This window comes from Anopheles marshallii, chromosome 3 (assembly GCF_943734725.1).
Source record: "Anopheles marshallii chromosome 3, idAnoMarsDA_429_01, whole genome shotgun sequence".
NCBI lineage: Eukaryota > Metazoa > Arthropoda > Insecta > Diptera > Culicidae > Anopheles > Anopheles marshallii.
This window is the reverse complement of record NC_071327.1, coordinates 7,025,775-7,053,724: the sequence shown is the minus strand read 5'-3', so window position 1 is coordinate 7,053,724 and position 27,950 is coordinate 7,025,775. Positions and strand designations below refer to the sequence as shown.

General features: G+C 44.7%; 1 protein-coding gene across 1 annotated transcript in view; it reads left to right on the top strand.

Moving 5' to 3' along the window:
* Positions 1-1,156: 1,156 nt before the first annotated feature.
* Positions 1,157-27,950, top strand: part of LOC128715853 (zinc finger protein ush) — a 61,540-nt gene continuing 34,746 nt past the window's right edge. Inside the window, exon 1 of the mRNA XM_053810771.1 lies at positions 1,157-1,271. Within this exon, the coding sequence (XP_053666746.1) occupies positions 1,157-1,271 (115 nt within the window). The remainder of the gene's footprint in view (positions 1,272-27,950) is intronic.

Sequence of the window (27,950 nt, the reverse complement as noted above, 5' to 3'; positions counted from 1 at the left end):
GGCCTAGCCTGTCGGTCAACATATAGCAGGGACCACGAGCGACGCGCACGGTACGGAAGTAAGGTGTTCGCGTCCGGTTTTCTTTGCGTTCCACCGGCTTCTTCGCCGTACTTTTTGGGGTATCACCTTTTAGTGCCTTATCTAGTGTCCACCGATGAGAGTGTGCAAGCTCTTAGAGCTACCTAGACGATTGGATTCTCTTCGGCTACACGCACGACACGCCGGGGACACATATTGGGAGCGCCCGAGGTGTAGATATAGACCCCCGATAGTAGAGTACATTTACATACCGGTATGCCGGAGCATGGGCGGAATCGCGTAGAGAACGAGGGGGAACGACGGGAAATCCAATGGGCCAATGTGGTTCTGATAAGACTCGCCCATATATTTTGGTATTGGCGTTTGAAAAAGACGTTTGGAGGATAGGTTTGACGATCACCTTCTCCACGAGCACCGCGAGCAGACCGATGCCCGTACGTGCATCTAAGAGCATTGGGCGGGAACCTGGTACTGGTGAGGCACGGGTAAGGTGTCCAAATATAGCTTCATACCCATATCTCTAGCGCTCGCTATCGGAAGAGCGGATCTAGCGAGGGGCACTGCCTGCTGGGCCCTTCAAATCAACAAACCAATCTGCACCCCCCTCCGCCCGGCAACCTCGCGTCTCATTCCCGTCGGTTTGGCCAACCAGACGCGAGGATGGCTCTTTTCTTATCTTCGCGGGCAATTCGATTATATCTCAATCTTGGCCGTTTGTAGTGGAGAACGAGGGCCCACAATGTGTTCCCGTCCAGTGGTTTCGTCCGTCGCTGTAGTGCTCGCTGATATGCAGCGGGTAATTATCAACGGTTGAAACCGGGTTCAGTTATAGAGTGACTCGCTCCGCGATAACTACTCACTTGGCTGTCTGTGAAGTATTTTGCTACGCACAACCAGTGAAAGCAATTCAGCCTGTTCGCGAGTGTTTTTCCGTGTGGTTTGTGTTTGTTTGTGAGTGTGGTATTTCCTGTGAGTGTATGTGTGTCTGATATTTATTGTGTGCGTGTGTGATCATCCAAGTTTTACAACCAATTCAAGTTAAGAAAACCTTTGACAAATTGTCAAAGTAAAGTGCACTGTGATTTCATACTGTGAGGCGGTTTACCTTCTCCCGTGAATGTTCGTCTGCTCCGTTCATCAGCATAACCACCACCGACCGCGGATCGACGAACGCCAAATGCATCCCAAGCTGTACGAGCTGTTGCGCTCGCGAACCACAAAGATCATGTTCGGTAAGTGCGCAAGATTGGTCTCCAGATCAAGATGTACCGAGTCTCATGATGGAGCGGATTACCTTATCAGGTGGCCCCCGTGATAACGCGTCTCGTGCATCGTTATCAACCGGCTGGGCTATGACAAGGCTAGCAGTTCAGGAGCGTAAAACAACTGATATCGTTACTGAGATTTTGTGGATGTTATCGATTTCAAGACATGTTTTGAAAAGGAGTTTCGCACTAAACGCTTGTTCGACAGTGGCAGCATTTAAATTTCCTCTTTGTTGAGTAAAATACGAATAGACCTGCATGGTTGTGGAAGGAACACATTCTCATCCCCATGCAATCCCCATGTACTCCAAGTTCTCTTCCATACCACATCAACATGTATTCCATTCCGTATTATCGTTTACGGTCTGTTGATGTATTCCGAAGCACTCTTTCCCTTCAAGTTGATGGCATTCAATCATGACACTTGTCTCATAGTTATCATTCTCTTTTTTCTGGATTTCGTACCGTTTCGTCCGCACATAACCTTCCAGCTAGTTATTTTGTGAGGTATAAATTTTCGCTTCGCTAGCTGTCAACCCAGGGTGGGTTAGACCAATCCTTCCCAATTCGGTAAGATGAACCAGTCCGCTCGTGCTGTCGTTCTATCAGGATCGGTGCCTGACAGGGCCTGCATTTACCTGGTGAAGAGTTAATGCACCTCAACCCGTTGCGATGCCATCTTCAGACATTCATCTCTTAATATCGGTTGGCTTTCTTTTTCCTTCTTCCTTGTGCTAGCGACACATAAACCGTCGCTATCGCTTTCACCCACCTGTTTGCGTAGCATTGCATTTACATCACAGCGAACGCTATCGCACGGTGACAGATAGCTAGTTATTTTCACCTTATTTTCAACCACTCTACGCTACATACTGTCACTGCGCAATGCAAATAAAAAGTTGCTCGCCTTCCCTGTGCTCGGCATGTACCGAGCGTGTGCATTGTACTTCTAGACGCGGGCACCGTACCGTTCGCATCCTGTGCAGTGCATTCTATTTGCAAAGGACACCATTATGCAGTGTCTGCTTACTTTTCGTCTATTCGTTGCTAGTGGCCCTGCCCAACGGCTAGATGTTGCACCCGTTTCAGGTATCAAGCGTACCGCCATCCTTGTGCCCGGTACGACGAAATGTCTGCGATAAAAGTCCCGAGATAAATCTCGCTATCTATGGCAAACGTACGGCATTACGTTCGGCTTCATTTCGCCTACGGAGACATGGGAAGGTCTCAAAACAGCTGCACAAATGCAAAGCCCGGGGGTTGTGGAATGTCCAGAGATATTCCTTGTTTTCACACCTTCGCATCACATGTAATCTACTACCGCCACTCAAGATATTCTGCATTCCTAGATTAATTCCAAACCCACCCATTTCTTTGCCCTTAGACACTTCCTACTTCCTTCTCTTTCTTCCAAGTTATTCATTGGATGAACAATAAAAAATAAAACAAACTATTCAAATACTTTGATAACGAACAGTGATGTTAATATTCCCAAGACGTTGTAGTAAACTTTTGACCGATAACAACTCGTTCAGCACACAACGCATCAACGCTACACCCCGAAAATGGTCACGCTTCACAATGGTGCGCCGCTAGCAAATAAGGTACACACGTTTAACAAGCGCTCTACCACTGGCCATCGCCATCGACATCTGCCGGATCTTATCTGATCTTATCTGTACAAACGTTACAGTGAAGTTTTGATAACAGGCTATCAACATTGTTCGCGGTTCGCCCCCGGAAAACATTCATCTTTGTACACGCTGTCTACGAGCTTAGATATGCTTTTTTTTACAAGTGTAAATAGAACTTTCTTGTGCATTTCTATCCGTACGTGTACAAGTTTTGTACTTTTTTAGCAAATTTTATCAACGGGCGAGGAAGAAACTTCATATCATCTAGCTATTTTTTAATAGGTATCCGGATGAAATTGACCTAACCTTGCCTATTACGCAAGTTATGATTCATGTGGTCTATTTCTAAAATATATCAAACATTGATGTTACAATCAAATATTGTTTAAAAACCATCTTTATTGTGTCTTCATTGATAATACGGCAAAGAGCCGTCATAATTGAAAAAAATAAATAAATAACTTTTGTCTCCATCATCAATCCTGTACCTTTGACTTTGGGTTCGTATTCCTACTTAGAGGTGGCGCTAGCAGTAACATTAATACTGCGGATTGCCTATCCGCTAGGCGCTTTTCTAATCTCAAACAAGCAGGTTCAGCGATCCTACCAGGTTCTGTTCCGTTCCAAGGGAATAGTATTATTCCCATCACTATCAAGATCTTTCGTTGAACATTATATTATGCCATTCAATTATAATGAGTGATCGATTGAGTTACTTTGGTACTTCTAGAGTTGTACGTTCCAGGCACGTCTTCATACAAAATTATCGAATTCTTTCTATATTCTTTCACTGTTCTTTCTTAATTTTTACGATCGAAAGGAGTTATTTTCTACTCAACGATTATTACCAATATATGTATTGTGTTAGGAAAAATCTTATCCATAATCCATAATTAATGAATTTTCAAATTGTGTTAGTTTAGAAAGATTAATACGGAAAAACATCGTAACAAAACAGCCTTGAACAACTGAATACGTTTCAAATTCCTTTTGTAGATGGTGCTCTTTACCAGAAGTATCGTGGACATCATCGTTTATTGCAAATATTTAGTAAATAAGTAAAATCATGTATATGAAAATCAGAAATTTATATTATTTTCATCCCACAGTTCCACATATTTGCACTATATTTTCCATTATAATTATTTCACGCGCTAGCTCATGAAATGGTTTTACAAGAAAACGTTTTTAACCTGCACATCAATTCATTTTTGTATTGATGTTTGTAGAGAAAAAAAAAACACATAAGCGTCGATTTTCTACTTCCCACAACTATTGATTTATCGCGGGCAGCATGAAACGAATTTGCCGCAGTAGAGCGACATTATCGCAGGCGAATAAAACCCCTAAACCTTCGCTCTTATCCCATTCTCGTGGACAAATGATTTTTCAAATGAATGAATCCAGCTCAACACCTTAAAAGAGTTGGTTGCGAGTATAAAAAAAATGTGCACCTTTTTCAAGCTGGCAACAAAAACTGAACGGATTGCACAAGCAAGCTGCTCCGGTGTAATACAGCTTCACCGCAAGATCGGAAGGTTTGTGTCTGAGTGTTTGCATGGGTTTTTTTATTTTCCTCCCACAAGTCTGGAACGTTTGGGAAACAATCCGGTACCGTACCGGTACAAACGATAGAAATACACATACACTCACACACACCAACACTCGGATAAATCGCATCACAAGGACACAGCATAGATGTGGGATTAAACAACGAAAAAAAAACACTGGAAAGATGAAACGAGAAAAAAGAAAGCAACAGAAAAAAAAATCCACGACCGGCACGCCGCACACACATAAAAATGGCATCATTTAATCATTCCTTATCGCGTGTCCCCCGTGTGCTGGGCTGCTGCGCTACGGAGAAGGGAGCAAATGGTACTCCCGGGACATGAGTTTAAGGCCGCGAAAGCGTCGAACCGGGAACAGGCCAAAAAGTGAGAGAGTTAAATAACAGACACACACAAACACATCACCTACACGTGAGCGGGGGAAAAAATGCCCCAACATCACCCAGCTAGATACAGCACGCGGGGGCACGTGCCCAGATTCTGTCTCCTGTTTCTGTGCTGCGGACCGACGCTATTTGCGATAAGCGTTACCGGTACGCTGCCTCCTCCCTTTCCCTTCCACGTCCCGCACTCCCACCTGGTCGAGGAATGGTCCTCGGTGTCAGGTATACGCACACCGAAGAAAAGCCGCGGAAATATCCACTTTAAAGCGCCCGTTCGTCCGTGCGAAAATGGAAGGGAAAGAAACTATACTTCAACTATTATTTAATCCACTTCTCTGCAACTGAATCTACCTGTGCGAACCCCACCCCACCACTGCGCTCCGAACCGGAAGGAACTAAGGTAAATTCCCGGCCGGATACAGGGACTTACCGAAAACGGAGGTGCAAGGGATGTTAAAAAAAAGCCCAAATCGTGCTGCTAGAAAAAAAAGATACGATAAGAAACTGTTATATATAAAGTACTTTACTCGCTGCGATGCTTTTTTTGTCGACCTTTGCTATCGTTTCGCTTTCGTTCGTAGCCATTTCTTCTACCACCGAAGCACAGCCGCGGTACATCATCTTCCCGCTGAAGGCAGCTTCATCCGTACAGCGAGACGACGCTGGCGGTCAGCTAGTCGGCTCGAGACTTGCATCGAGAGCTGCCCGCGTGTGAAGAACGCCGTAAGGGTAAAGTCATAAAGGCATTGCTCCCACCCTTTTCTAGTTGCGTTCGGTTCTACCGGCCGAAACTGGTTAAGGTCGATGGAGAAATCGAAAAAAAAAAATGATACGATATCACATACCTTCGAAAAGGGCCGGTAGGTGCAAGATTGCCATTTTACCAACTTATTGACCATCAGTTTATCGGGTTCCGGTGCTAAAGGGAAAACCAAAGGTGCCTTAAGCTGCTGCAACCGACTATAACGAACATTACACGGGAACCTATTTAAAAAGTACCTTTTTGACAGCAATTGCTGGTAAATTCTTTTATAAAAAAATCAAAACAGGGCTACCTATCGGCCGGTGTAGTAACCATTTAGTATCAGCGCCATCTAGTGTTGATCACAATAATTTATTTCGTATAGAAAAACATTCTAAGTTTCGGGCGGCCCGTCCCTATTAATGGTAGCGGCGCTGATCTTCACACGAACGGAACGGACTTAATATCCCATCCGGACCAATCCCCCGTAGCAAGGACTGACTATACGGTTACGTGGTCAAATAAGTCGATACAGCCAGGCCGTTCTAACGAAAAGAAAATTCTAAAGCCGTCCTTTCTCGTGCAAACGCCAGTAGAAACGATTAAAATCCGATCGGTTCAATCTCAATCAGTTCCTGCACACCTCCAATTCGCAAGGCAGACCGTAAGAAATGGACGGCCAAAGCATTCGGCACCTTCGTTCAGCACGTACGGGGGCGGAAATTTCTTAGCAATTCACCACCACCAACGCAAACCATCCACCACGGATGCGTCCGGCATTGGGGGAAAACGAGCCAGAAGCCATTGCAAGTTTGCATCTTCCAGGCACATTCCATAAACCTTCATGGTGTGTTGGAGCAAATGCGCTACAAAATGGGTAACACCGATAAGGGTTTTGAAAGTTTTCCCTATAAAAAGGCGTTTTCCTATCGTTGCTACTTTTTGGCATGCCCCCACTGCAGGTGCTTCACTTCCATTGCCTATCCATTGCAACGCTTTGGCTTATTATTATGTTTCTTTTCTTCGTTCTATGCATCGAGATAAAAAAAAACACACATTTTAAGGGTGTTTTCTTCGCCAAAAAATAACCACCAGCTTTGTCACACGAGCGTATTGAAAATTAGGGCTTAAACTTCAACATGATTCACGCTTTCATTCGCACGCTCTGTCTCCAAGCGCCGTTTGAGCCATTCGCGGCTCTTGCTTTGCTTGCGTCTTTTTCTCGGACGTCTAGACGTCTGGACGTCTGGACGTCTCGTACGCATCATACAGCTATCTCCTGCGCAAAGTATGCGTACACATCACGCCTCTCCTTCTCCAGAGACACAGACTTGTGGCTCTTCGGCGGCAATGCTCTCGATTTACTCTCGATGTGAGAACGGATTACCTAATTGATATGTACAAAATCAATACATACATAAATTGAATGTCGTGAATGAATGGTAGCTTAGCATTCACAACTTCGCAAACACTATTCACTCGAATCTGCGCAACGCCAAGTGCAAAACTTGCAAAACGCACACAACGGTGAGGTATGATAACGCATTTTTTATTATAATCTATTTGCACATGCGTGGAAATCGAATGATTTCCTATCTAAACCAATACTCACGCGCTTCCGTCATTGTGGTGCATATGTAAACACACGGTGCACGAGAGAGCACAGTTCATCCGCGAGAACCGGTCAGTACCGGTCAGTGTTTCGTGCCGTATGGTTCAACGTTTGTGCTTCCGTGCATTTCTTATCGCGTGCTATAGTGTCATACGCCATTGATTGCCATTGCCATTGATCATGTCTTCCAAATCGAAGAAGAACGCAAATATCGACGAAAACTCAATCGTGAAGGAGGATAAGCAAACCCGAAAGACACCAAAGAAGGCTAACAAAGATGTGCCGAAGGTCAGTGAAAAACCCGTCGATTGTGATCCCGGCGATCAACCACGATCGTCGTTCACTGTCGTGCTGAGAAGTTCTGACAGCACGCATGAAATGGATTTGCGATCATCAGGAAGAAGTATCTGTGGGTTGTGTGGAATCGAAATTGAGGACTACCTCAAGAATTACCACAGTACTCAACACAAAAGAATGGACAGAAAGCGACCAAAATCACCGGAAGACGTTCGACCCTTTGGCGATTCAGGCAATCAGAAGCGCAACAAACCAGATTAGATGCAATGTTTGAATCATTTTTGCTAAGTTAAAAAACTGTGAATTTAGCATGATGTTGGAAGACTCAAACAATTGAACGCTATCGTGCTTATGTGGAGCGACGAATAGTGGAATAAAAGGAAGCCTTCGGTTTATTTTACGCATTTGTTCGCTTTGTTTTTGCTTTTAGTTCATTTGCCGCGAAAGAAACCGCAAATTATGCGCTTTTTATATACGAGATACCCTGTAACGAGAGACCGAAATGGCAGGCATATGTGCAATAAATAAATTGTGCTACAGCACGATGCGCAACAAGTAATGTTGCATGTTGTGAATGCTCCTTGGAGGTCATAAACGGGTGATGTTGGAGGCTTCATGAATGTTTGCAAAAGAGATTTAGATTCATGCAGTCAGTGGCGAATCAATCCCCTTGGAGCCCCTGGGCGGAATGCTAGGAAGACGAGGACGGCGTTGAGGGGAGGGGGGGGGGGGGGATGGTTAACTTCAATTCCCTCAAATAACATGATGCGAAAAGCGTGGAAAGGGGGGGTGTTCGTGAGCATATTTGATAACTGTTGATCGGAAGGGGGGAGGGGGGTCGCACTAACACCCAGTCAGTTAAGTTATCAGTTAAGTTCGAATACAGGCAGTCCTGGAGATACGCCTCTTATACGCGGATTCGAAGATACGCGGTTTTTTAGCACTAAATATAAGCAAAAAGGTGTAAAATTGGTCTAAAATAGCTTCCTCTGTCATATAAAGCATTTGTTTTCTTTCAAAAAGTCTCCTGGCTTGCTGAATAAATTAAGTGCAGAGAAGGAAGTCAACTATTTAACTTTGAAGTATAAAGGATTTTACTCCCGGATTCGAATTACGGATTTTTCCCGGGTTATAGTGGTCCGCTATAATAGCGTATCTCGGGAACTGCCTGTACATTACCAAAAACGTGGAGTAATTCATTCAAAGGGGTCGTTATACGTCACACGAAAATACGATGCAGCCAAACCCCGCTGTACGCCATACTCGTCGCAATTTCGCAATACGTCATTTTTTTAAAATGACAGTTCATAGATTGACAAAGGAATTGAGCGAACGGCAGTTCTCGAATATTGTAAACGCAATGAAGTGCTAATACTAATGCAAAGATTAATAGTTATTTGGATAGATGTTACCAAAAAGAAGCAAATTACTCTTAGTACAACGTGATTGATTTACGAATTTTTCTCTGATCCCTCATGGTTATATCTCAACTATTCAATATGAAGTATAAACGATACGGCTAAAAAAATCGCTGCACGCAAAACTCGATGTTCGCCAAAGCGTTCGGTCACAAACATTAGCATAAAGCGGGCAGCGATTGTATATTGTTGTCTGTATAAGAGATAAAAGTTGCCCAAGATGATCGAAAATCTCTCTACATATTGACACAAACAACAATTGCCGATTGTACTGCATCTGCATGGAGCGCGCGTCATATGAAGATGGCGTACGATTGTAATATGCGAGAAAGATTCGTTTGCAAACATGAATAGAATGTAGTATAATCATGTTTTATTTTGTTCATTCCCGACGCCTTTATAAAACTAAAATTGCATCCAGTTTCTAGGCATCGACAGCCGTAACATTCAGCTCTATTGATTATTCGCTATGTTCGGTTCGACTACCGCATGCATTGGCTATGCTTTCTACTTATCACACACACGTGGAAAGTGGCGCACGCATGTGCATGGCGTACGAACGAGCGAACCAGGCGCTGCATTTGTGTGGGTACTAAAAAATTCCACCACGGGCCTTGCGCGGAAGAAGTTAAAACCGCGCGCTGTGTGTGCGCGTGTAGTGGTGTGGGGCCGGCCGGCTTTACACAGCACAGCGACACCAGTTTCGATCAGTTAACGTTTAGATCTTGAAGCGATAGGACCGTCAGGACGCAATCAGGAATCGTTCCACCGTCTGTTAAGCTTTGTGTCTTCAGCGTACACCAAGAGTTAATAGAAATGGAACGGCCTGCAGCTAGCAAGCTTGCGAACCACGAACTATCACCCCAAAGCAGTGCGGCAAGTTCTTCGGTCGAAACAAATCAAGGTAAGGAACTCGTTGGAATAAAACGAGTTAGCTGTTCAAATGTGAAGTGCGCGTCACAGCAGTGAAGAAGAATCTGCACACAAATCGTACCAAAGAGATGCTTTGTGCTAAAGATCGTTTAATTGTTCCCACACGGTGTGCGCATGTTGCCACTGAAAAGTGTTGAGTTTGTCGAGTGCAAAATAGTCGTGCTGATGGAAAGAAAGAAATGATGTACAAATAAGCGGTACAAAAAGTAATAATGTGAAAAATGTCGTTTGCATGTGGCTGTGTGTTAATTATGCCTTTTTCCTACGCTGTCCGCTAATGGCTGCCGCTGTGGGCAATTCGCGCACAAGAAAATTACTAGCGGTGGTGTGATATTGACTGTGACTGTGTGTACTGCGAGTGAAGTTTTGCACCAACCAAATGTGATTTGTTCAGCGTGTCAATTTTCAAATCTGCGAGTCAATCACATCATTTCTTTCTTTTAAACTGCTGCGGAACGGAACGATGAAAGATAATCATCGTCATCAAAATCAACGATTAAAGTATGGGTGTTCACACACAATTCATCTCTTTTGTGCTACGATTAGTGCAGTGGATTTTCTTTCTCTCCAGCTGTGATTCGTTTATGCTAGCTATAAATTGCCGTTTCGTGTGATAAGTGCGCAAATATTCATGATTCTTGTCATTGCTTCGTGATTTGATGCTTGTCAGATTTTTTTTTTGGCTGAAATATTTACTGTACACGTGTTGTTTAACGGCATACAGGGTTTAACAGTGTAGAAAACAAGCGTTTCCATCTGCAACACAATGCTCGGTTTGAACAACACAATATTTTACATAACACAATGATTACGTAATTACATAGTCATAATAAGTTTTTCTTTAAATATTGCTATCACAAGGCCGTTCTTTTCGGAAAAAAAGTGTACGGATACAATAAAACCTAAATTAATAAAGATTTGTCCATTCTGTGTTTTACCTATTGCTATTATTTCCATCTATGAATATGGAATATGGCGTTTCTGTAACGCTTTTTATTCAAACTAAAACATCATCATACATGATTGTGTGCATAACATAATTGTAGCCAACCAAATTAAACATCGCCAAATGGTGTTTTGTTCAAGCCAAGTTGTTTTATTGAAATGGAGACTTTATCTTGAACGGCTAAGCTTGTGTTCAAGTCGTGGACTGTTGTGTTGTTGTTTTCTACACTGTTAAACCCTGTATTTTAGTGTTTGTCATTGACAGTTCGTGACAGTTCTATGAACACGGCATAGTTGACGCCTTTTTCGATAGGTAAATGGTATTCCTACATTGTGTTTTTGTTTCCCAAAGCTGCAAGTTCGTGCAAAACTATGAAACTATAAGATTCGTGTACAGTCGTATTCAGTCGTGTATGAAATTACAATAAAACAATCACAAATTAACCAATCGTACTTTTACTGCTTGTTACTGTGATTTTAAAAATGTTGAATATTGCGCACTTCGATATAGGCAGTTTGTGTGTAGCATGAGCAAAAACGCGCCAACTTTTTAAAAATCTATCAAGTATTTCTTCAAACCAAAGGTTCAATACATCCATTCGCAGCAAACGACCCGCAAAGCAAAGTGTTAGTTTACACCCTATTCGACCAATGCTCTGTTGGAACATACGAGATACTAAACCGGGAATCTGTTCCTTTCGAGAGCAATGCTAGCGATAGCAATGAGTTAGATGCAGCTGGCCCCGATCGACGCTCGTCCACACCCGAAACGCCTGAGATACTGGAGTCAGCTTGTGTCCTTTCAACAAAAATCATACGCGAATGCGAAAACGTACGTACCCCGACCGTTGGACAAACCGACACCGCTTTATATATACAACCAAACATGGATCATTCTCCGAAGAAGCAACCAAATCCGTTCGCATTGCATGAACATATTTCTACACGTGTCAACTCCGATCGAACCGACTGTGAATCCGTACCCATTGTTGATCTGACAATGTGCTCAGATAGAGAGAGGGAAATTCATACCGCAGATAGAGTAGTGACTGACGCAAATGCAAGCAACCATGAACCAAAGTTCGAAAATGTGATTGAAACACCCGCTTTGAAGCTAAATTCACCTTTAAACGAAGATATGTCGCTTAGAAGTGATGCAAAGTTTGCAGGTACAGATAAAGTCATGATTAGTGGATTGATAAACCGATCCGGGGTGGGGTTGTTTGATTCAGAAATGATTCAAAATCGGATTAGCAACCATTTAGAGTTCCAAATTGATGACGAAAACATTCCGCCACCGGTGGGCAAAAGCAATACTATTAGCAGCGGTCTTTTGTCGCCGAACGAGTTGGACCTTTTTCAGCAGGTTGTTCAATTGGAAACGCATGAAATTATTCCGTTACCTGAAGAAATCAGCACTGATGATGATTTTGTTCGTATGGATACTGGGGTTGATCTTGACGGTGATGAACAATTAAATCCAGAATCATCAGCAACTGATCAAGAGTGTCCGTCTTTTAACATCCATACAGACATGGATGTGTCCGTGGACAGTGATTATATAGTGATGTTTAATGAATGTGAAACGATACTCATGGATCCTACCAATATCAATTTATTTGATGAGGCCTCCAATTCAGATTCTTCTGAATATGCTTGCGCACAATTAAGTTCGCACAATAAGCGGAACAACTCTGTTACTAGCGATGCAGAAGCCAACAATGCTAATAACACACTGATTTTATCTACAAACCAACAAGTCGCCTCATGTGACATTCTCGATGCAAACGATACAAATTGTAATGGCCGTACTGAGCAGTCCAAAGTTGATTCCTTTGCCGAATCAGGATCAACTTACAGTACCGTAGTTAAAAACGATACTGAAGACATGTTAAGCGAACATGTTACTGCAACATCACACGTAATGATAACTACAGAAATAACTCCCTCGAGTCAAAACATTCCATCTTGCAGCATTCGTGGTGCATGTGGGAATGCTGAAATAAGTACGGCCCACTCCAATAACGATTCGACACACAAACAACCGACAAATGGAATGCATAGTGAAAATATAACCGCTAACACCCACCCGGAGAATCAAGCAACATTTTCTGCTGCTAAAAATCCTGCGGTTATGCCTAAACTTAGCGTAAAAATAGGGTTGGCTCAGATTTCTTCAAAATTGTGTTCACAGTGGATACAAGCAGAAAATGCAGCTTCACCACAAAGCGTCTCGCTTGCAAAATGTGGCAGAGCAATTTTAAAACAGCAGTACGGTTTAAAGGATTGCGTTGTGCCGTGTAAAGTACCACGAATGTTCCTAGAATCGCTCACTTGCATTAAAACCGCGAAAAAATCATTCAAGATGATTGCCAAGAAATATCTAAGCACGAAAAAACCACTCTCGCAGGATAAAGCTGAAATAGTCGAAACAAAAACAGAACGCTCCGGACGAAAAAGGAGAAGGAAGTCTCAGAAAAAAATGAGAACGAAACGCAGAAGAGTCCATTTTGAAATGAACCAAATCTGTGAACAAGCTTCATCATTTAGGAACGATCAATATGCAGAAGTGCGCAACATCGTTGCTAACGAAAGGGAAAGCACAAGAGTCGATGAGGATGATGATGTACTTATGAACGAAAGTGTTTGTAAGACGGAATGTATGGGCCCCAGCTGCTCATATGACGGTACGGATGGTAACCCACTAAATCAGCCAAATATTAAAACTCAAACCATTGCACAAGTTGCGGAAAACAGCTATGATCAGTGTAACAGTCCAAGTGACAACATTTATACGATTACTGCCAATGAACCGCTTGCTGCATCTGTGGAAACGGGGGATAATGGTAATTTGACATGCAAAATTGATTATTCGGAGGGTGAAGAGATTGTATCAGATTTAAGTACGTGTTCTTTGGTTATAGACGAACATTCTGAAGATGATGCGTCTAACCCTGATCCTGCACCCACTTTGAACAGCACTTCTGAATCAATGGCAACACCGAACAGTGGAAGTTACACCCACAAAACAAGCATTATTTGGAAAACGTTAGTTAGACCCACCGCGATCTCACGATATGTTGAAACTATTAAACATGGAGCGCAGGACATCTGTGACACCAATTTGGAGACTGCCCCATCGTCACTGGCGCTTGATACGGAAAATGTCGTACAAGACAATGATACTGTTGAACCTGTTGAACCATGCGCAACATCCGTTCATGATAAACCATCTACAAAATTATTAACTTCAGAGCAGGGAATCAATCTTAATTGTTCCGATAAAGTTGAAATGGTCAACAATTTCGCTAGATGTAACCCTGCAGCATTTTCATCGCAGGAATTAACGGTCTATCCAGCCAATGTCCATGCATTGGTTGGGCATTCGAAAACAGCGTCTGTCGAAGATGTTGCTTCAACATCAAATGTAGGAAGGGAGGAAGTTATTCCAGCTAGTTCCGATCAAGATGCGGTTGCTGTACGCACGGCCATAAGTACAACCGAAAGTACTTCGCTTGACGATTACCGTACTTCTACAGTCGATGGCATGTGCGCCAATCCATCCTCTCTTTCGATTGATGTGGGCTGTAATGCTGACGAAATAGATTATAGTGCAGCGATGCCTGAAGGAACTGCATCGGAAGTTTTGCAATCAACCATATCGGTTGACGCTAGGGGAAAACCTCCCTCCGTCTCAAACGTGTCTTTACTTCAATCGCAAGACGACCAACCTTCCATCGCTAGCACGCCAAGTATTCATTCTTCACCGCGAGAATCTTTAAATTCAAACGACACGCAAAGTGATGATGTTAGCAATGTTCCTCCCAAAAAACGTACTCGTTGGAGAAAAAGGAAATACACCTTGCAGAGTGTGGAAAACGAACATGCTGCTACCAATAAACGCATTTGTAACAGTCCCAGCAGGCAAGATACAGACACTGCATCAACTCAGCAAAAAAGCATCGAAGGCAAGCCTTCATATAAAACTACAAAAATAAATTGCCAGAATTTACTGGAAGAAACTACCACGACAGACATTACAGACACTCTGCAAACAGCAATAAACAATTCAAACATAGATCCAAGATCTATACAACCTGACGAATGGATGCACCATGCTAATCAGTTTCAATTCTATAACCCCTGCAACCTTATCTCACCCCAAATCTTGAATAATCGTTTGGGAAATTCACACACAAGCTTTGCGCACACAAACACGAATAGACAATCGAATACTCCATCAACACTACGGTACATTCCATTAGCACAAGGTATTTATCTAGCATTGGACCTGGATCTAAATAGATTACCTAGCTCTGAGCCACAAAATGCAAATCATGATAGAATTTTGACGCCTTCTATCCATGCAGGACATATGACACAGTTGCAAGAAGGAAGGCCCCAGTTTATTGGACCCGATATTGTAACACCGAACTCTCATGGACATAATTTGCATTTGAATGGTGGCATTAGTAACCCAGCTAATGGAAGGTTATCCGAAACTTTAGCTGAAACACAACCTGAAAGTACAGTATGTGTGAATCCGTCTGTACTTCAAAGTGCATGCTTGCCTTATATTGACCAATCTGCTAGATCAACGGCACAAAATGAAGACATACTTCCACCATCCTCGCTACTAGGAACTGTAATGTCATCTGAGCTTGAAAGTACACATACTCCACCTGTACAAACTGCTATGCCACAATCGCAAATTCCCTCTGAGCGTGAACATACACTACGTCCTCGTGATCAAACTCCTAGTACTATGTCGGCGGAAAGAGAAACATCGCAGTCCTTCTCAATGCCACAAAATATAGCTCAAATTCCATCTCAGGTTGAAAGTACGGTTTCTTCGCATGAACATACTCATATACTGCAATGCCACAGGGGATCGATTAGACTCTGTGATTTCAGTAGCCTTATGGCTAGTGTGACCAACATTCAAAATATTTCGTCCAATAATACATCAATACGAATTGTTGACCAAAATCCCTCTGACCATGAAGAAACATTGCCTCTTAGTGTCCAAACCTCTAGCCCTGCGTCACTAGTAAGAGAAACATTTGAATCCATCGCAGGAATTGCGAATCAAACTCCATCTGCACCTAAAAGTACATCGAATCAGAGTGAACAAACTCCTACGCCTACAGCATCAGTTGGAGGCTTATCGCAACTATCCTCGGTACCAGCAGTTGCGAATCAAACTCCATCAGAGCTTCAAAGGGTATTGGCTGAAATTGAACTAACTCCTAGTCCTAAGTCAGGAAGAGGGAGAGGAAGAGGAAGAGGAAAATCAAACCAAACTCCATCTGAACTTCAAAGTACATTGGCTGAAAGTGAACAAACTCCTAGTCCTAAGCCAGGAAGAGGGAGAGGAAGAGGAAGAGGAAAATCAAACCAAACTCCATCTGAGCTTCCATGTGCATTGGCTGAAAGTGAACAAACTCCTAGTCCTAACTCAGGAAGAGGAAGAGGAAGAGGTAGAGGAAAATCAAACCAAACTTCATCTGAGCTTCCAAGTGCATTGGCTGAAAGTGAACAAACTCCTAGTCCTAACTCAGGAAGAGGGAGAGGAAGAGGAAGAGGAAAATCAAATCAAACTCCATCTGAGCTTCCATGTGCATTGGCTGAAAGTGAACAAACTCCTAGTCCTAACTCAGGAAGAGGGAGAGGAAGAGGAAGAGGAAAATCAAACCAAACTCCATCTGAGCTTCAAAGCGCATTGGCTGAAAGTGAACAAACTCCTAGTCCTAAGTCAGAAAGAGGGAGAGGAAGAGGAAGAGGAAAATCAAACCAAACTCCATCTGAGCTTCCATGTGCATTGGCTGAAAGTGAAGAAACTCCTAGTCCTAAGTCAGGAAGAGGGAGAGGAAGAGGAATAGGAAAATCAAATCAAACTCCATCTGAGCTTCAAAGTGCATTGGCTGAAAGTGAACAAACTCCTTGTCGTATGGCAGTAGCAAGTGGAGCCTCGGTGCAGTCCTTGCTGCCAGTAGTTGCGAATCAAACTCCATCTGAACCTCAAAGTACCTTGACTCCGAGTGAACAAACTCCTATGTCTACGTCACCAGCTGGAGGATTGCCTCGACCATCCTCGGTGCCAGGAGTTGTCGCCTCAAATCCATCTGAGCTTGAACGTACACATCCTCCGCGTGTGCAAACACCTATGCCACATTCTGTAGCTCATTTACCCAATATAGAAATGGGAAAACGAAGAGCTAGCATCCACAGTTCATTGAATGATTTTAACCAAAATACATCAAATTATTTCAATACTCCATTACATTTTCAACAACTTCATGTGGATGGAGTATTTAAACAGCCTCTTTCGCAACAAGAAGCTGTTGCTCGAAATCCTCACGGGCATGAAAATGCAATAGCTTCTGGTGAACAAACTTCCTTAATCGAAAAAAGAAAACGAAGAGCCAGCATCCACGGTTCATTGAATAATTTTAACCAAAATACATCAAATTATTTCAATACTCCATTACATTTTCAACATCTTCATGCGGGAGGAGTATTTAAACAACCTCCTTCGCAACAAGTAGGTAATGCTCGAAATCCTTCCGGAGATCAAACTTCTACGCCTACTTCATCAGCTGGAGGCTTACCGCAACCATCCTCGGTGCCAAGAGTTGCGAATCAAACTCCATCTGGGCTTCAAAGTACATTGACTCCGAGTGGACAAACTCCTACGTCTACATCATCAGCTGGAGGCTTACCGCAACCATCCTCGGTGCCAGGAGGTGCGAATCAAACTCCATCTGAACCTCAAAGTACATTGACTCCGAGTGAACAAACTCCTATGTCTACGTCACCAGCTGGAGTATTGCCTCGACCATCCTCGGTGCCAGAAGTTGTCGCCCCAAATCCATCTGAGCTTGAACGTACACATCCTCCGCGTGTGCAAACACCTATGCCACATTCTGTAGCTCATCTACCCAATATAGAAATGGGAAAACGAAGAGCTAGCATCCACGGTTCATTGAATACTTTTAACCGTGACCCACCAAGTTATTCAAATATACATCATGCGGGAGGAGTATTCACACAACCTTCTTCGCAACAAGTAGGTATTGCTCGAAATCCTTCCGGAGATCAAACTTCTACGCCTACTTCATCAGCTGGAGGCTTACCGCAACCATCCTCGGTGCCAGGAGTTGCGAATAAAACTCCATCTGAGCTTCAAAGTACCTTGACTCCGAGTGAACAAACTCCTACGTCTACGTCACCAGCTGGAGGATTGCCTCGACCATCCTCGGTGCCAGGAGTTGTCGCCCCAAATCCATCTGAGCTTGAACGTACACATCCTCCGCGTGTGCAAACACCTATGCCACATTCTGTAGCTCATTTGCGCAATATAGAAATGGGAAAACGAAGAGCTAGCATTCATGGTTCATTGAATACTTTTAACCGTGACCCACCAAGTTATTCAAATATACATCATGCGGGACAACCTCCTTCGCAACAAGTAGGTATTGCTCAAAATCCTTCCGGAGATCAAACTTCTACGCCTACTTCATCAGCTGGAGGCTTACCGCAACCATCCTCGGTGCCAGGAGTTGCGAATAAAACTCCATCTGAGCTTCAAAGTACCTTGACTCCGAGTGAACAAACTCCTACGTCTACGTCACCAGCTGGAGGACTGCCTCGACCATCCTCGGTGCCAGGAGTTGTCGCCCCAAATCCATCTGAGCTTGAACGTACACATCCTCCGCGTGTGCAAACACCTATGCCACATTCTGTAGCTCATTTAGCCAACAGAGAAATGGGAAAACGAAGAGCTAGCATCCACGGTTCATTGAATACTTTTAACCGTGACCCACCAAGTTATTCAAATATACATCATGCGGGAGGAGTATTCACACAACCTCCTTCGCAACAAGTAGGTATTGCTCGAAATCCTTCCGGAGATCAAACTTCTACGCCTACTTCATCAGCTGGAGGCTTACCGCAACCATCCTCGGTGCCAGGAGTTGCGAATCAAACTCCATCTGCACCTCAAAGTACCTTGACTCCGAGTGAACAAACTCCTATGTCTACGTCACCAGCTGGAGGATTGCCTCGACCATCCTCGGTGCCAGGAGTTGTCGCCCCAAATCCATCTGAGCTTGAACGTACACATCCTCCGCGTGTGCAAACACCTATGCCACATTCTGTAGCTCATTTGCGCAATATAGAAATGGGAAAACGAAGAGCTAGCATTCATGGTTCATTGAATACTTTTAACCGTGACCCACCAAGTTATTCAAATATACATCATGCGGGACAACCTCCTTCGCAACAAGTAGGTATTGCTCAAAATCCTTCCGGAGATCAAACTTCTACGCCTACTTCATCAGCTGGAGGCTTACCGCAACCATCCTCTCTGCCAGGAGTTGCGAATCAAACTCCATCTGCACCTCAAAGTACCTTGACTCCGAGTGAACAAACTCCTACGTCTACGTCACCAGCTGGAGGATCGCCTCGACCATCCTCGGTGCCAGGAGTTGTCGCCCCAAATCCATCTGAGCTTGAACGTACACATCCTCCGCGTGTGCAAACACCTATGCCACATTCTGTAGCTCATTTGCGCAATATAGAAATGGGAAAACGAAGAGCTAGCATTCATGGTTCATTGAATGATTTTAACCGTGACCCACCAAGTTATTCAAATATACATCATGCGGGAGGAGTATTCACTCAACCTCCTTCGCAACAAGTAGGTATTGCTCAAAATCCTTCCGGAGATCAAACTTCTACGCCTACTTCATCAGCTGGAGGCTTACCGCAACCATCCTCTCTGCCAGGAGTTGCGAATCAAACTCCATCTGCACCTCAAAGTACCTTGACTCCGAGTGAACAAACTCCTACGTCTACGTCACCAGCTGGAGGATTGCCTCGACCATCCTCGGTGCCAGGAGTTGTCGCCCCAAATCCATCTGAGCTTGAACGTACACATCCTCCGCGTGTGCAAACACCTATGCCACATTCTGTAGCTCATTTGCGCAATATAGAAATGGGAAAACGAAGAGCTAGCATCCACGGTTCATTGAATACTTTTAACCGTGACCCACCAAGTTATTCAAATATACATCATGCGGGAGGAGTATTCACACAGCCTCCTTCGCAACAAGTAGGTATTGCTCAAAATCCTTCCGGAGATCAAACTTCTACGCCTACTTCATCAGCTGGAGGCTTACCGCAACCATCCTCTCTGCCAGGAGTTGCGAATCAAACTCCATCTGCACCTCAAAGTACCTTGACTCCGAGTGAACAAACTCCTACGTCTACGTCACCAGCTGGAGGATCGCCTCGACCATCCTCGGTGCCAGGAGTTGTCGCCCCAAATCCATCTGAGCTTGAACGTACACATCCTCCGCGTGTGCAAACACCTATGCCACATTCTGTAGCTCATTTGCGCAATATAGAAATGGGAAAACGAAGAGCTAGCATTCATGGTTCATTGAATGATTTTAACCGTGACCCACCAAGTTATTCAAATATACATCATGCGGGAGGAGTATTCACACAACCTCCTTCGCAACAAGTAGGTATTGCTCAAAATCCTTCCGGAGATCAAACTTCTACGCCTACTTCATCAGCTGGAGGCTTACCGCAACCATCCTCTCTGCCAGGAGTTGCGAATCAAACTCCATCTGCACCTCAAAGTACCTTGACTCCGAGTGAACAAACTCCTACGTCTACGTCACCAGCTGGAGGATTGCCTCGACCATCCTCGGTGCCAGGAGTTGTCGCCCCAAATCCATCTGAGCTTGAACGTACACATCCTCCGCGTGTGCAAACACCTATGCCACATTCTGTAGCTCATTTGCGCAATATAGAAATGGGAAAACGAAGAGCTAGCATCCACGGTTCATTGAATACTTTTAACCGTGACCCACCAAGTTATTCAAATATACATCATGCGGGAGGAGTATTCACACAGCCTCCTTCGCAACAAGTAGGTATTGCTCAAAATCCTTCCGGAGATCAAACTTCTACGCCTACTTCATCAGCTGGAGGCTTACCGCAACCATCCTCTCTGCCAGGAGTTGCGAATCAAACTCCATCTGCACCTCAAAGTACCTTGACTCCGAGTGAACAAACTCCTACGTCTACGTCACCAGCTGGAGGATCGCCTCGACCATCCTCGGTGCCAGGAGTTGTCGCCCCAAATCCATCTGAGCTTGAACGTACACATCCTCCGCGTGTGCAAACACCTATGCCACATTCTGTAGCTCATTTGCGCAATATAGAAATGGGAAAACGAAGAGCTAGCATTCATGGTTCATTGAATGATTTTAACCGTGACCCACCAAGTTATTCAAATATACATCATGCGGGAGGAGTATTCACACAACCTCCTTCGCAACAAGTAGGTATTGCTCAAAATCCTTCCGGAGATCAAACTTCTACGCCTACTTCATCAGCTGGAGGCTTACCGCAACCATCCTCTCTGCCAGGAGTTGCGAATCAAACTCCATCTGCACCTCAAAGTACCTTGACTCCGAGTGAACAAACTCCTACGTCTACGTCACCAGCTGGAGGATCGCCTCGACCATCCTCGGTGCCAGGAGTTGTCGCCCCAAATCCATCTGAGCTTGAACGTACACATCCTCCGCGTGTGCAAACACCTATGCCACATTCTGTAGCTCATCTACCCAATATAGAAATGGGAAAACGAAGAGCTAGCATCCACGGTTCATTGAATACTTTTAACCGTGACCCACCAAGTTATTCAAATATACATCATGCGGGAGGAGTATTCACACAACCTCCTTCGCAACAAGTAGGTATTGCTCGAAATCCTTCCGGAGATCAAACTTCTACGCCTACTTCATCAGCTGGAGGCTTACCGCAACCATCCTCGGTGCCAGGAGTTGCGAATAAAACTCCATCTGAGCTTCAAAGTACCTTGACTCCGAGTGAACAAACTCCTACGTCTACGTCACCAGCTGGAGGATTGCCTCGACCATCCTCGGTGCCAGGAGTTGTCGCCCCAAATCCATCTGAGCTTGAACGTACACATCCTCCGCGTGTGCAAACACCTATGCCACATTCTGTAGCTCATCTACCCAATATAGAAATGGGAAAACGAAGAGCTAGCATTCATGGTTCATTGAATGATTTTAACCGTGACCCACTAAGTTATTCAAATATACATCATGCGGGAGGAGTATTCACACAACCTCCTTCGCAACAAGTAGGTATTGCTCAAAATCCTTCCGGAGATCAAACTTCTACGCCTACTTCATCAGCTGGAGGCTTACCGCAACCATCCTGGGTGCCAGGAGTTGCGAATCAAACTCCATCTGCACCTCAAAGTACCTTGACTCCGAGTGAACAAACTCCTACGTCTACGTCACCAGCTGGAGGATCGCCTCGACCATCCTCGGTGCCAGGAGTTGTCGCCCCAAATCCATCTGAGCTTGAACGTACACATCCTCCGCGTGTGCAAACACCTATGCCACATTCTGTAGCTCATTTGCGCAATATAGAAATGGGAAAACGAAGAGCTAGCATTCATGGTTCATTGAATGATTTTAACCGTGACCCACCAAGTTATTCAAATATACATCATGCGGGAGGAGTATTCACACAACCTCCTTCGCAACAAGTAGGTATTGCTCGAAATCCTTCCGGAGATCAAACTTCTACGCCTACTTCATCAGCTGGAGGCTTACCGCAACCATCCTCTCTGCCAGGAGTTGCGAATCAAACTCCATCTGCACCTCAAAGTACCTTGACTCCGAGTGAACAAACTCCTACGTCTACGTCACCAGCTGGAGGATCGCCTCGACCATCCTCGGTGCCAGGAGTTGTCGCCCCAAATCCATCTGAGCTTGAACGTACACATCCTCCGCGTGTGCAAACACCTATGCCACATTCTGTAGCTCATTTGCGCAATATAGAAATGGGAAAACGAAGAGCTAGCATCCACGGTTCATTGAATACTTTTAACCGTGACCCACCAAGTTATTCAAATATACATCATGCGGGAGGAGTATTCACACAACCTCCTTCGCAACAAGTAGGTATTGCTCAAAATCCTTCCGGAGATCAAACTTCTACGCCTACTTCATCAGCTGGAGGCTTACCGCAACCATCCTCTCTGCCAGGAGTTGCGAATCAAACTCCATCTGCACCTCAAAGTACCTTGACTCCGAGTGAACAAACTCCTACGTCTACGTCACCAGCTGGAGGATCGCCTCGACCATCCTCGGTGCCAGGAGTTGTCGCCCCAAATCCATCTGAGCTTGAACGTACACATCCTCCGCGTGTGCAAACACCTATGCCACATTCTGTAGCTCATTTGCGCAATATAGAAATGGGAAAACGAAGAGCTAGCATTCATGGTTCATTGAATGATTTTAACCGTGACCCACCAAGTTATTCAAATATACATCATGCGGGAGGAGTATTCACACAACCTCCTTCGCAACAAGTAGGTATTGCTCAAAATCCTTCCGGAGATCAAACTTCTACGCCTACTTCATCAGCTGGAGGCTTACCGCAACCATCCTCGGTGCCAGGAGTTGCGAATAAAACTCCATCTGAGCTTCAAAGTACATTGACTCCGAGTGGACAAACTTCTACGCCTACTTCATCAGCTGGAGGCTTACCGCAACCATCCTCTCTGCCAGGAGGTGCGAATCAAACTCCATCTGCACCTCAAAGTACCTTGACTCCGAGTGAACAAACTCCTATGTCTACGTCACCAGCTGGAGGATTGCCTCGATCATCCTCGGTGCCAGGAGTTGTCGCCCCAAATCCATCTGAGCTTGAACGTACACATCCTCCGCGTGTGCAAACACCTATGCCACATTCTGTAGCTCATCTACCCAATATAGAAATGGGAAAACGAAGAGCTAGCATCCACGGTTCATTGAATACTTTTAACCGTGACCCACCAAGTTATTCAAATATACATCATGCGGGAGGAGTATTCACACAACCTCCTTCGCAACAAGTGGGTATTGCTCAAAATCTTTCCGGAGATCAAACTTCTACGCCTACTTCATCAGCTGGAGGCTTACCGCAACCATCCTCGGTGCCAGGAGTTGCGAATCAAACTCCATCTGGCCTTCAACGTACATTGACTCCGAGTGAAGAAACTCCTACGCCTACTTCATCAGCTGGAGGCTTACCGCAACCATCCTCTCTGCCAGGAGTTGCGAATCAAACTCCATCTGCACCTCAAAGTACCTTGACTCCGAGTGAACAAACTCCTATGTCTACGTCACCAGCTGGAGGACTGCCTCGACCATCCTCGGTGCCAGGAGTTGTCGCCCCAAATCCATCTGAGCTTGAACGTACACATCCTCCGCGTGTGCAAACACCTATGCCACATTCTGTAGCTCATTTACCCAATATAGAAATGGGAAAACGAAGAGCTAGCATTCATGGTTCATTGAATACTTTTAACCGTGACCCACCAAGTTATTCAAATATACATCATGCGGGAGGAGTATTCACACAACCTCCTTCGCAACAAGTAGGTATTGCTCGAAATCCTTCCGGAGATCAAACTTCTACGCCTACTTCATCAGCTGGATGCTTACCGCAACCATCCTCGGTGCCAGGAGTTGCGAATCAAACTCCATCTGGTCTTCAACGTACATTGACTCCGAGTGGACAAACTCCTACGCCTACTTCATCAGCTGGAGGCTTACCGCAACCATCCTCTCTGCCAGGAGTTGCGAATCAAACTCCATCTGCACCTCAAAGTACCTTGACTCCGAGTGAACAAACTCCTATGTCTACGTCATCAGCTGGAGGACTGCCTCGACCATCCTCGGTGCCAGGAGTTGTCGCCCCAAATCCATCTGAGCTTGAACGTACACATCCTCCACGTGTGCAAACTCCTATGCCACATTCTGTAGCTCATTTAGCCAACAGAGAAATGGGAAAACGAAGAGCTAGCATCCACGGTTCATTGAATACTTTTAACCGTGACCCACCAAGTTATTCAAATATACATCATGCGGGAGGAGTATTCACACAACCTCCTTCGCAACAAGTGGGTATTGCTCAAAATCTTTCCGGAGATCAAACTTCTACGCCTACTTCATCAGCTGGAGGCTTACCGCAACCATCCTCGGTGCCAGGAGTTGCGAATCAAACTCCATCTGGCCTTCAACGTACATTGACTCCGAGTGAAGAAACTCCTACGCCTACTTCATCAGCTGGAGGCTTACCGCAAACATCCTCGGTGCCAGGAGTTGCGAATAAAACTCCATCTGAGCTTCAAAGTACATTGACTCCGAGTGGACAAACTCCTATGTCTACGTCACCAGCTGGAGGATTGCCTCGACCATCCTCGGTGCCAGGAGTTGTCGCCCCAAATCCATCTGAGCTTGAACGTACACATCCTCCGCGTGTGCAAACACCTATGCCACATTCTGTAGCTCATTTAGCCAACAGAGAAATGGGAAAACGAAGAGCTAGCATCCACGGTTCATTGAATACTTTTAACCGTGACCCACCAAGTTATTCCAATATACATCATGCAGGAGGAGTATTCACACAACCTCCTTCGCAACAAGTAGGTATTGCTCGAAATCCTTCCGGAGATCAAACTTCTACGCCTACTTCATCAGCTGGAGGCTTACCGAAACCATCCTTGGTGCCAGGAGTTGCGAATCAAACTCCATCTGGTCTTCAACGTACATTGACTCCGAGTGAACGAACTCCTACGCCTACTTCATCAGCTGGAGGCTTACCGCAACCATCCTCTCTGCCAGGAGTTGCGAATCAAACTCCATCTGCACCTCAAAGTACCTTGACTCCGAGTGAACAAACCCCTATGTCTACGTCACCAGCTGGAGGATTGCCTCGACCATCCTCGGTGCCAGGAGTTGTCGCCCAAAATCCATCTGAGCTTGAACGTACACATCCACCGCGTGTGCAAACACCTATGCCACATTCTGTAGCTCATTTACCCATTATAGAAATGGGAAAACGAAGAGCTAGCATCCACGGTTCATTGAATACTTTTAACCGCGACCCACCAAGTTATTCCAATATACATCATGCGGGAGGAGTATTCACACAACCTCCTTCGCAACAAGTGGGTATTGCTCAAAATCTTTCCGGAGATCAAACTTCTACGCCTACTTCATCAGCTGGAGGCTTACCGCAACCATCCTCGGTGCCAGGAGTTGCGAATCAAACTCCATCTGGCCTTCAACGTACATTGACTCCGAGTGAAGAAACTCCTACGCCTACTTCATCAGCTGGAGGCTTACCGCAAACATCCTCGGTGCCAGGAGTTGCGAATAAAACTCCATCTGAGCTTCAAAGTACATTGACTCCGAGTGGACAAACTCCTATGTCTACGTCACCAGCTGGAGGATTGCCTCGACCATCCTCGGTGCCAGGAGTTGCGAATCAAACTCCATCTGGTCTTCAACGTACATTGACTCCGAGTGGACAAACTCCTACGCCTACTTCATCAGCTGGAGGCTTACCGCAACCATCCTCTCTGCCAGGAGTTGCGAATCAAACTCCATCTGCACCTCAAAGTACTTTGACTCCGAGTGGACAAACTCCTATGTCTACGTCACCAGCTGGAGGATTGCCTCGACCATCCTCGGTGCCAGGAGTTGTCGCCCCAAATCCATCTGAGCTTGAACGTACACATCCTCCGCGTGTGCAAACACCTATGCCACATTCCGTAGCTCATTTACCCAATATAGAAATGGGAAAACGAAGAGCTAGCATTCATGGTTCATTGAATGATTTTAACCAAAATGCTTCAAATTATTTCAATACTCCATTACATTTTCAACAACTTCATGCGGATGGAGTATTTAAACAGCCTCTTTCGCAACAAGGAGCTGTTGCTCGAAATCCTCACGGGCATGAAAATGCAATAACTTCTGGTGGACGAACTTCCATAATAGAAAAAAGAAAACGAAGAGCTAGCATCCACGGTTCATTGAATGATTTTAACCAAAATGCATCGAATTATTTCAACACTCCATATAATTTTCAACAACGCCTTGCGGAAGGAGTATTTAAACATCCTCTTTCGCGACAAGTGGGTATTGCTCGAAATCCTTCCGGAGATCAAACTTCTACGCTTACGTCATCAGTTGGAGGCTTACCGCAACCATTCTCGCTGCCAAGAGTTGCGAATCAAACTCCATCTGCACCTCAAAATACATTTACTCCGAGTGAACAAACTCCTAGTCCTATGGTAGTAGCAAGTGGAGCCTCGCAGCAGTCCTCATTCCTGGAAAATGCAACCCAAACTACTTGTCAGGTTGAAAGTGCGGTTTCTTCGCATGAACACACTCCTGTACCGGTATGCCACAGGGGATCGATTCGACTCTGTGATTTCAGTAGACCTATGGCTAGTGTGACCAACATTCAAAATATTTCGTCCAATAATACATCAACACGAATTGTTGACCAAAATCCCTCTGACCATGAAGAAACATTGCCTCTTAGTGTCCAAACCCCTAGCCCTGCGTCACTAGTAAGACAAACATATCAATCCTCATCACCAGGAGTTGCAGTCGCAACTAACCCTGAAATGGAAACTACATTACCATGCCAGATGCAATCTCCTATGCAGCAAACTTCTATCACACCGTTGCCAGTAGGATCGCTCAGTCTCCAAAAAGAAGCATCCCGTAGTCACAGCATTCAAAATCTTCTAAGTTGCAATACTAACACAAGTTCGCGTGTGCATACACCCATAACACATTCTGTAGCTCATTTACCCAATATAGAAACAGGAAACCGAATATCTGGCATCCACGGGTCATGGAATTATTTTTACCAAAATGCATTACATTATTTCAATACGGCATATAATTTTCAACAACTTCATGCGGGAGGAGTATGCACACAACCTCCTTCGCAACAAGGAGCTGTTGCTCGAAATCCTCATGGGCATGAAAATGCAATAACTTCTGGTGAACAAATTTCCATAATAGAAAAAAGAAAACGAAGAGCCAGCATCCACGGTTCATTGAATAATTTTAACCAAAATGCATTAAATTATTTCAATACTCCATTACATTTTCAACAACTTCATGCGGAAGGAGTATTTCAACAGCCTCATTCGCAACAAGGAGCTGTTGCTCGAAATCCTCACGGACATGAAAATGCAATAGCTT